Here is a 10434-nt window from a genome sequence, read left to right on the forward strand (position 1 = left end):
AAAGGCAATGCCAGTGTATGTGTTGTTGCTGCTGCAATGACAAGCCTAGCGCGATAGAGCTGGCGAAAGCGTTAATGAACAGAATAATGGGACAAAGCATGTAAATTGAAGTACCGCATCACCATTTGATTTTCGCACCTCACCCAGAGAGATTCAGCGCTAGAAAGAGAGGGAGTGAGAAAGAGCAAAAGAGAGTAAAAGAAAAGAGTGTCTCGTTGATAAAGCATTAGTTTAGTTTGTACAGTTCTTGAAAAACATGACTTTTTTTTCCTTTCTTCGCCCAAATGGATGTATTTATTCGATGAAATTAAATTTACGATAGCAAATTTTGGTATCAACTCACACTTGCACACAAATGCTGTCGACGGAAACAGTGCGGAAAGAAGAAAAATATAACGAAAACATGTGATAAATAGAATTTTCGCCCGGTTCAGAGTTACATGGTGATTAATTGCTTTTCCTAATGCAGGATATATACGAAAAGTTTTCATTCGCTTTTGCTCTCGACCAAAAATCCCATGCAACTTCGCCGTTAGTTTCGTTTACAGTGTGTTCCGTGTTTCCTTGCTTGCTGCTCCGATTGAACCAAAGGTACATTACATTGTGTTTCCTTTTTCGAGTGTCGAAAACTCTCCAAACACTGGCTAAACAGCAGCAACAACGACAGCAGCAGCATTCCTTTTTCCTTGGCAAATTCAACAATAATTCAGGTTAAAGCTGCTTGTGATGGAGATAATATGCGAATCGTTGCCGAATTAAACACCAACAACACACGGTTTTCATTCGTACAAGACGTTGAAAATTGCTATGCCAATGTATATATATTTTGTGCTTCGTCTTTTTCCAGAGAAACTTTCGCCAAAGACATTTTAAACATTACTCATTCTTGAAATTATATGTGCTGGTGCTCAGTAGTTTGTTTTTGTGCTTTATTGCCATTCGATAAAATTAGTCTTTTTCACTCCACCTAGTGAACGACCAGTGAGAAGAGGACAGAAAAACACACTCATTTTTTATATACTCATGCTTCGCTCATCTTTGTTTATTAGGTAGAACCGAATGAAATGTTGTGCATTAAGCGTAGCACCGAGAGAGAGAGAGAAGAAGAAAAGACAGAGCGTTACAAACGCTTTGTTTGTGACAAACGAATTAAATTCCATTGGAATAACAACATTTACCACACAGTTTCTGTTTAGTTTAGTTTGATTCTTCTGCTTGACGAGTTTTGAGCTCAACATCGTTCATCATAGATCAAGTTTGTGCAAAGTTCTTTATTAACCGTTTGTCGAAATCAGTTTTCAAGTAACCCACTTTTCCATCTATAAACGAACATATTTCGAATTTTGGCAACTCATATGCTATTACTTAGCCAAAATATACTTCTAAAATAGTGCGAATAGAGTGATTTTTCAATCAAGAAAATATAATGGATGGTCGTCGTCTAGAGAATGGTAATACACCGAGTGGTATTTTATCCAATACACGAGATCGTTTCTTCGATGCACAAAATTATCCACATCAAAATCCATACGATACTCCGTTACCTAATTACTATCCAGCTTATCAAGGCGGCTATGAATAGTAAGTTCGATTAAAACAAGCGTCTATGTTCGAACCATAAATTTTACGAATTTCCCTTTTTTGTTCTTCGTTTAATCGTTAATTTTTACATTTAATTGATTAGATTTTTCATCACTTTGTTTATCTTTCTAATTTATCTCGAACATTTTTCTTTCTCTTCTGCTTCACTTTCGTGGAGAAAATTTGATTAAAAAAAAATTCAAGCATTCATTTAATGTTCGTTAACATCAGAAGGTCAAATTGCGTACGGCACGACGAGATAAATTAAATGCAATAAACAAGGCCATGGACACCTTACAGCACAATTAATTTAAAGCAATGAGCGAAGTATCTCTAAGGAGCTTCGCGTAAAAGTAAAGTAAATTTATTACTGCTAATTTTTATCTCTACGCATTTCGAAGCGGTGAGCTTCAGTATGATTGTGTTTACCTTTTTGCGAGCTAATGAGAGAAACCTAACGCGTTTAGAAAAAATTCATTTGTAGACAAAAAGCCAGCTTCTTTCGCATAATTTTTGAATGCCTTTAAGTGTGCTTGCTGTTGGATATATGATATCTAAACTCAGTACTTATGAGTCAATAAATGCTCATCGAATCAAAATTTTAATTTGTAAAAATTCTTTTCATTTTTAAACGTGTTTTTTCCTTCCTTTTTTGTTCGCGTCTTTTTGGCTACTTGAAAATGGAATGCAGTGAACCTGAGACAGCTGATTATGGGTAAGATATGAAATGAAATCCATTCAAAGATGATGAGATAAAAAATAAAAAAAAGTTCTTTTCAAATCGATACGTGTGAATAATTCTCAAGTAATGGTAGATTTGGTCATGGCCAAGGTCAAGGGCAAGCAACATTCCATCAACATGTTTATTCAACACTTGGCGGAGGAGGTGGCGGCAGCAGTGGTGGTGGTGGTGGTCATAAAAGCAAAAATCACGCACTGGCTATGTCTGCACTGACATTATTGGCATTTTTATTTTTCATCCAAATGTTGCAATCATGTTTGAAAGAGCAAATGACATCATTGAATCCAACGGTACATTTCCATTACAAATTTTTTGTTTTCGAATATGTTCCAGTAGTTTTGCGTTTAATCATTGCGTTCTGATGGATTTGCGTCCAAAACAAAATTCCTCTGAATTGGATTTAAATTACATTCAAACTATACTTCTAATTCGTTAAACGTTTTTCTCATTGAATTTAGGTAATGGTAATGACGGCAGGCACAAGTCGATTCCGGAAAACTGGAACAGCCAGCACAACAGGTGATGCGAACAAAGAGCTATTTCAGAACGATCCTCATGAAGCAATGATATCATCTGTAGCCGACAATGTTGATTTGCTAACCAACGATCAAGGCGATGTATTCTATGGACCTGCACCAAAAATCTCATTCAAGTTGGACAATTCTTTCGTTGCAAGAAGTGCCGATTCAGTGCCGAAGGAAACACGAGAAGAAACATGAATAATTCAACACACACTTTGGCAAAGCAGTTTTTTCTTTCGTATTCTTTAAATTATTAGACTGAAAAATGAATGATTCGTTGTTAGAGCTTCTACGCCGTTCAAAATTTAAATAATAAAATAAACGAAGTTAATCTTTTTTCCACTTTTAACTGTGAAATAGTTTATTCATTAATGAAACACAATTGTGTTTCGCCAGCGTTTCTGAGTTAGTCTGCAGTGTTAAACGATTATCACGTTTACGACTGTGCATCGATTAGTTACGGCCAGTTGGCGTTTCTTCTTTCTTCCAATTTTTATAACAACTTATTGAATTCACGACTGACTTTGAAATATTTTAAAATGAAATGAAAAAAAAACCATAAAATTCAAGTGTTCTTTGGAGTACGAAATGGAAACAACGAAATAGAGAAAAGTAATAAAAAAACCCAAATTTTATGACTAACGATAAATTTCATTTTTCTCTCGTCATCGCAATCAGCCAGCTTGTTTCGGGCGAGAATTTATAGCAATTGAAACTGAAATCCCAATCGTTCTACAGCAAAATGTGTGTCACGTAATTGCGAGTGTCAGTTCGGCAGAGAGACACAGAGAGACACAAGGGAAAAAAAAGCGGAAAATATATAGTGCGTTAAATTATGAGCGCGTGAAGAGAGTACGTGAACAAATGGGTATGATATTCTTTAACCGCATATGTTTGAAATGCACGCGTACATTCCTGTACAAGAGCCATCGTGTGGCGTTGACACGCAATCGTCGTACATTGCAATTTTTCCCATAATTGCATCGGATTGCATACACGGAGAGGGAGCAGCAATGCATTCAAGTGCATCTGATGCATTTTAAACGCTAATTTATTTGATTGTCGATGCACTGATGAAAAAAATTGCGCCCAGATTTTCTATAAATTACATATTATGACAATTAAAAGTGGCCACAGTGCATAAATCAAGTCGACTATGGTTGAAGTGGATTTCATTTAAAATGAATTTTATTTTATCTGGAGAGAAACTTTTATGCCGAAAAATATACGCACTCAAGTAATATCGCAATCATTGATGCACACCAAATTACTTTCGATGCAAATGCCTTATATTTTGTCATACATAAAAAAAAATATTTAGCTCTTAAATTTAATATCAATTTTTTTTAATCGTAAGATTTATCAAACGTTTGTTTTGCTAATATGAAAATTCATATTCAAAGTAAATAGCAAATAGTTTAGTTGGTTCAGCGCTGTCACAACCTGAAAATTTAACTTCGGAATAACCGATCAATTTTAGTCCAAATATTCCTAGGCAAATGTTACGGATAAAATTCTGGTTACGTCACCAAAAATTTATACTAAATAAAGGTCATCATAAAATGAATGATCGCCATTAAATCATCATGAAAATATAGATATCCTTAAAAAAATGCCTTTCTATTAGTTGGAACTTGCGTTTGCAAACGGATTCGATTTAATTGTCAAACTATAAAAAAATCACGCTTTTACCTTGACTATGACAGCATTATTCCCACTAGCCACTCTTTATATGAGAATGAAATAAAACAATTCGATTTCGATATATGTTTATATTTTTATGTCTTCAAGGACGAAAAAAAATGATGATATAAATGGCTTTGTATTGTGCTAAACAGAAATTGTTGATACGTATTAACAAATGGCTGAAAATATGGCAATTCTAGTCTTAGTGTAAATGATTTTATGTAAAGTATATCGAGAAAAAAAATGAACAGTAAAGAAATGAAATATTTTAATTTCTAGAAATAATTTTTCCATGATTGTTCAAATGTATGAGCTCTTGTTGCGATTGGATGATGTGTTCGTCACCTCTAGCGCCAAATTTAACCGCAAATCCATTTTTGCGTAGCTCATATGAATGCGGCTTTAATTGTACCACAGCCCTATGAATTTTGCGAAAATAATCCGTCATATGATTCTGTGCGTAGATTTTCCATGAAGCATGGCCACGTGGCAGATAAAAGTTGAACACACTAGAATGAACGAACTTCCCCCTCGTCTTCGACGTAAACTCTTTTTTTACGTCCATCCGATGAAATTTTACAATAATTCCGTCTTTACATTGAATTATATCTTGATGAATGTCTGAAATGGTCACACCAGCAACACCTACCTCTCGACAAAATTTTAAGAAGACATTAATCAAATCTCGTTCGTTAAGATTGCTTCTAATGCCATAGACGAAAACATTGTTTGCTAGCTTTTGTTGCTCAATCAGCTCCTCAATGATAGTTGACCGATTGGAGGTTGCAGAATGTGTTGTTACAGTTGAAGCCGTTTGTGGTTGTGATTGTTTTTGTGGTGTTATGACATGGACAGTAGTCGCGGCCGATTCACTTTGCGATGTTGAACGCTCGCTCGCGTTCAATTCGATCTTCTTCTTGGCTGACGAAACCATGAAACTGAAAAACCCGTCCAAAAAAGTGTTAAATGATTTGCTACCATCAAACTTCGTTCCGCTCACATTTTGTTCTTTGAGAGTCAAACCATTGGGCCATATTATGATCGTGGTGAGAAAATGATTCTTCAGTTGATTTACGAATAGTTCGCGATGCGTGTTCACTGTGTCAATTTGGTGTCGGCACTTTTCATGATAAATCATTTCAGACAAATTCGACGACTCATATTTGCATTTCGAGCAAGAGAAATTGTATGAATGGTCCCAAAAGTGGCTCGAATATCTTGCATAATCGACCTTTCCCTGGCAATAGCCGCAAATCAAGTGATCTGGTGTGCTTCCATGGTTTGTAAGCTCTTTCGATTGAACTGCTTGGCCATTGTGTGAATTTTCAAAATGTGCAGCGATTTCAGCTTGTGTTGCGAACAGTTGATTGCATTTTTCGCATTGATATTTCGTATGTGTATTGACTTTCAGGAGTTCGTCGATCAGTTTCTCTGTGTAGCAAATCGGATTGAATATCTTGGGCGCTGACTTCATATCATGTTCCACTTTGAAATGGTTTGTCATGTCATCGTTTTTGGAGCGGCACAAGCCACATTGATCGCGATCACCACGATTAACAATCGCAAATTGTTGGCCAGCATGTTTGTCCTCGTGATGTTGCACCAGCTCGTGATACATGCCAACCTTTTTGCAGTAAAAACACCCGACTGAAGCCACAGCGTAGAAATTGAAAGGCTTTGAGAGCAATTCGTCCGCATGTTTGGCCAACCAATGGCTGTACACATCATCAATAGTTCCGATGAAAGATTTGGCCGGGTTTTTGTCGTCCAAACAATCAACACAGAAGAAAATTGTACATGGCAAATCATCATGCCCTTGTTTGTTGCTTTTATCACCTGAAAGAGAAGAAAAGGCTTTTTTTAAATGCACACTCACTCGATTCAATCAAAATCTTATTTCAATATCATACCATGATCGACATTTGGCTTCTTCATAGGAGAAGGCTGTGTTGACGAAGAAGAAGCTTCATTTTGTCGCTTTTTCGGTTGTCCGTTTACTTTGCTGGCATTCTTTGCATCTTTGACCTTTTTAGGCCTTGATTCGTTCAAATATCGTTGGCATGTTTCAATCACTCTACAAAATAAATTCATTTGTTATATAAAAGATATTTGTGACACATCCACTTAGCGGCAAAAGAAAGTTGATTCTCCGCTATACTGCTGTGCGAACGCGTGTAGTCTGTAGTGTATAATATGTAATTTATTCGTGTAAATTCATTAAAATTACCGCCTGTTGGTCAGCTTCTGAAAATGTTCGATAAATTTTTTTGTAAGCTTCCGTTTGGATTGTCTAAACTGATCCAGTGCCACCCATACTTCGGATTGAACATTTTGCCAAAACGCATTTTGAATCTGTACGATTTTTTCCTCCATTGTGGCTATGAAAATGTAACAAAAAGTCGCTATTAATGTTTGTGGTTTTCAAGGAACACTCAAGGAAGATTCATTTTTAATACAAACAAAACGTACAATGTTTCCGATGGAAGCAATATAAGATTGATTTCAAAATAAAGACGATTCGGACACAATTTTAACATCCAATTATGAATTACCCGAACAATATTTCTATATTTCCTGTCTAAACGATATTCTGATATAAAATTTTCCAAGAGCAGATGAATTTCACAACACACAGAATGAACACACAATATGCTGCTGATAGAGCGTAAGCAGACCGGCACTCGTCAGCATAGCTACCAATACACTTAAAAGCAATAGTGTTTGATGTTTATTCGGGTGGTGTGGACACAACTACAATAAAGGAGCAACAATTTGATTATGGTATCAGCGACACAAAGTCACAATATTCATACTGAACGCTGTCAGTTGTGCCAACAACACGAATTTAGAATATACAAATTATTGAAAACTCCAATTCAAATCGACCAATTTTAGTGGAAAAATAAATGACTTTCGGCTTTAAAATTTTCAAATGCAGTTTTATTGACAATCGAATTTGATACATTGTATATTTTACGTTCTTATTTGGTAGTAAATGTAGAATATGTATCTAAGGGGATTTATCTCTCGCGAATGCATTCGCATTTCAGAACAAAACTTCGAATGTTCGCGAATGCGACGAATGCGGCTATGACAGCGAACTTGTGACTACATAATTCATTCGTTCATTCGTGTTTGGGCATGCATTCGCAACGTTGCCGTATGATTTCTATGTAAAAATTCGCACTCGCATTCGTGAGAACGTTCGAGAACAGCGAAATACGACTGCTATACGAATGCGAATGCGAATGTTTACATAGAAATCATATGGCAGCGTTGCGAATGCATGGCACCGAGCGCGAATTTGTGAATAAAAATTCGAGTGCCAAACCGACATAGAAGCCCCTAGATATTTATACCAGCGTCAGACAAATTGCAATTAGTTTAGAGATCTCATGGGGTTTTACAACCAGCAAATACTCAATCTGCCGGTCAACTCACTCTTCCGTGCTGGTGTCAAAATCAATCCTGAACACAAAAACAAGTACATTTACCTGTTCGCATATGTGGCCAGCGTTTGCGAAACATTCGCGAAAAAGGCGAACAAACTGAATATCAATGACGAATCGCAGAGCACAATATTTAAAAGGGATTTTCAACGGATTTTCAAAAATTTTTAATCTCGGCTTGTTGTTGGTGTTGGTGCTATTTGTTTCATTCATATCCAACATTAAAACAACTTTTTTACAACTAAGACTGACTTAATTTTGAAATACCAATTATTAATATGACGTTTTTCATTAATGCATGTTTTTTTTTGTCGTCAAGAAACACCGTTTTTCTCGACAGCCTATCAATCCATTCCGAAATGAATAATTAAGCTTAATATTTCTTGGACTTATAATTAGTTTGAATAAAAGACAGAAGAATATGCGACCAAAATACAAAAAAAAATAAAAGTATTTAAAAAATGTTTTCTGTCATTTCCTAGGTCTAGTAATTGACAGGATGAAGTTCGCTCGTAGATCATCATATTTTCCTAAATGTTTGAAATCTTTGAAACAGCAAGCGGAACGACATTCGGCTTTTGTCACTTTACCAGGCGGCTTTTTCCATGTTCTTGGCTTTCTTGTTGACCATGATGATATTCAGGGCCTGCAAAAGATAAAGATGTCGTTTAACATATTGAAATAAGTTTGATACAATGTTCAAAACATGAGCTGTTATCGTGACCATGTTTGTTTGGAAATTAGAATAATAACGGGAACTAACTTTGAAGAATATTTGCAAAAACACACGACCGGATAAAATGAACAAAATGAAATCGTTCGTTTATTGAATTAATCGGCAGGTTTTTTCTTCATGAAAATTTCGATTGAACATGAACGACATCGACTACACTGATTTTCTTCAAAAAAAAAATTTGCTGTATTTTCATGCTCATAAAGTTTGCTCTTACCTTTCTTTGGTTTTGGATCCTTCTTGGGAGGTTTCGATGGCATTTGTGCCAGTCTTTGGAATGACAATTGTAACTTTCGCGATTATGTCGATTTTTAACAATCGTAAATTGCTGTTCTGCACGTTCTTCCTTCTGATGTTCGATCAAATCATGACAAAGAGGAATTTCCCAATTTCCATCTGTTCCATACCGTTCACATGGTTGAGTCGAACTGCAAAATGGAACAAAATCATTTTTTTCGATAAAAATAAAATCTTTGTTCAGTACTTTGAACTGCAAATGAAATTACCGATAGTTGGAAAATCTTTTGTTCTTTCTAAACTCTTTGTATCGATGTACCGCATTGTCTTCATACTGAGCCATGATATTTGCCACCATTGCTGCAATGAAAATGAAAAAAAAAGCAAAATATTAATTAACCAAGTAAAATGATGGTGATGGAAAAAAAACCACGAACACAAGAAGATTTTTCGATTCAAATAAAACGTACAATGTTTCCGATGTAAGCAATGTACGATCCATTTTGAAACAAACACAATTCAGACAATTCTTTATTAAAAATTGGATAATCATTCCAATAATTCTGTCCCAAAACGCTTTTCGAATTCAATTATAAATTAACCGAACAATATTTTCTATCTAAACGATATTCTGATATTTCATTTTCCAAAATCAGGCGAATTTTGCAACACATAGCGTGTTTTACAATATGGCGCTGATTAGGCGTAAGCAGATCGGCACTAAACAGCAGAGCTACCAATACACTTAAAGCGACAGCATTTGATATGTGTTTGTGTGGTGTGGATACAGCTTAAGGAGCAACAATTTGTTTATCATCCCAGTTACACAAAAACGTATATTATTGAACGTTGTCAGTTATAACAACAACACGAAGTTGGATATAAAAATGAATTGAAATTGAATATTGAAAACCTCAATTCAAATCGATTAATCTTCGTTGAATACAAATTGGGTGTTTCTTGATAAACACGGATAAAAAGGCTGTGATTCACTTCCGAGTTCACCAATTTGTATGTTAGTTTTTCACTTCTTTTCTTGTTGAATGGATTTTAGCACGAAAATAAAATGAATTGAACGTAGCACCCATTTGTGATTTGTCTAAAATTATTTCACTCATGTATTGTTTGGAATCAATCATTGAGTGTATGAATGTGGTTGCCGTCGATATCGGTTTCATTTTAACGACGGTTTATTTGAAATGTCAATATATCACAAGCTCCATTGTCCAATAAATATTAAATAGAAATGAAAACAAACCCACCTTTTCTTCAACAATTTGTAAAAACACTTCAATTTATTTAGTCCTGATACTACTGTCTTTCTTGAAGGACCGTCTACAAGTGAGAGAAGTTCATCAAAACCATGTGTAATTTTTTTTGCGAAAGAAAGCAAAGCAAATGAACGAAAAAGCCATGATATCATCGTAAGAAAAATGAGAAAATAACGAATACCGCTAAACTCACACACATATGGGCGCAACAAAT

The 10434-nt window shown here is 35.4% G+C and overlaps 2 protein-coding genes across 2 annotated transcripts; one reads left to right on the forward strand and one right to left on the reverse strand.

Moving 5' to 3' along the window:
- The first annotated feature begins 1369 nt into the window (after positions 1–1369).
- LOC129566114 (uncharacterized) lies at positions 1370–3122 on the forward strand. Its single transcript, XM_055441712.1, has 4 exons — positions 1370–1581; positions 2273–2296; positions 2388–2613; positions 2782–3122. The coding sequence occupies exons 1-4, from the start codon at positions 1427–1429 to the stop codon at positions 3040–3042; spliced, it is 666 nt and encodes a 221-aa protein (XP_055297687.1). The 5' UTR covers positions 1370–1426; the 3' UTR covers positions 3043–3122.
- A 1479-nt stretch (positions 3123–4601) lies between these two features.
- Positions 4602–7257, reverse strand: LOC129565937 (uncharacterized). Its single transcript, XM_055441323.1, has 4 exons — positions 7000–7257; positions 6758–6908; positions 6441–6604; positions 4602–6366 (listed from the first exon to the last, which is right to left on the reverse strand). Exons 2-4 carry the CDS (start codon positions 6901–6903, stop codon positions 4799–4801), a joined length of 1878 nt encoding a protein of 625 aa, XP_055297298.1. The 5' UTR covers positions 6904–6908; positions 7000–7257; the 3' UTR covers positions 4602–4798.
- Between the last annotated feature and the right edge of the window lie 3177 nt (positions 7258–10434).

The sequence above is a fragment of the Sitodiplosis mosellana genome, unplaced genomic scaffold, assembly GCF_009176505.1.
Source record: "Sitodiplosis mosellana isolate CC-2019 unplaced genomic scaffold, AAFC_SMos_1.0 Smas_scaffold_3, whole genome shotgun sequence".
Taxonomy (NCBI): Eukaryota; Metazoa; Arthropoda; class Insecta; order Diptera; family Cecidomyiidae; genus Sitodiplosis; species Sitodiplosis mosellana.

Excerpts from the sequence above, each read along its gene's own strand:
- LOC129566114 (XM_055441712.1), top strand. The coding sequence starts at position 1,427 with ATGGATGGTCGTCGTCTAGAGAATGGTAATACACCGAGTGGTATTTTA. Across the intron at positions 1,582-2,272 it reads TATCAAGGCGGCTATGAATA|TGAACCTGAGACAGCTGATT; the intron begins GTAAGTTCGATT and ends AATGGAATGCAG. Across the intron at positions 2,614-2,781 it reads TGACATCATTGAATCCAACG|GTAATGGTAATGACGGCAGG; the intron begins GTACATTTCCAT and ends CATTGAATTTAG.
- LOC129565937 (XM_055441323.1), bottom strand. The coding sequence starts at position 6,903 with ATGGAGGAAAAAATCGTACAGATTCAAAATGCGTTTTGGCAAAATGTT. Across the intron at positions 6,605-6,757 it reads CAGAAGCTGACCAACAGGCG|AGTGATTGAAACATGCCAAC; the intron begins GTAATTTTAATG and ends TTTATTTTGTAG. Across the intron at positions 6,367-6,440 it reads GAAGCCAAATGTCGATCATG|GTGATAAAAGCAACAAACAA; the intron begins GTATGATATTGA and ends CTTCTCTTTCAG.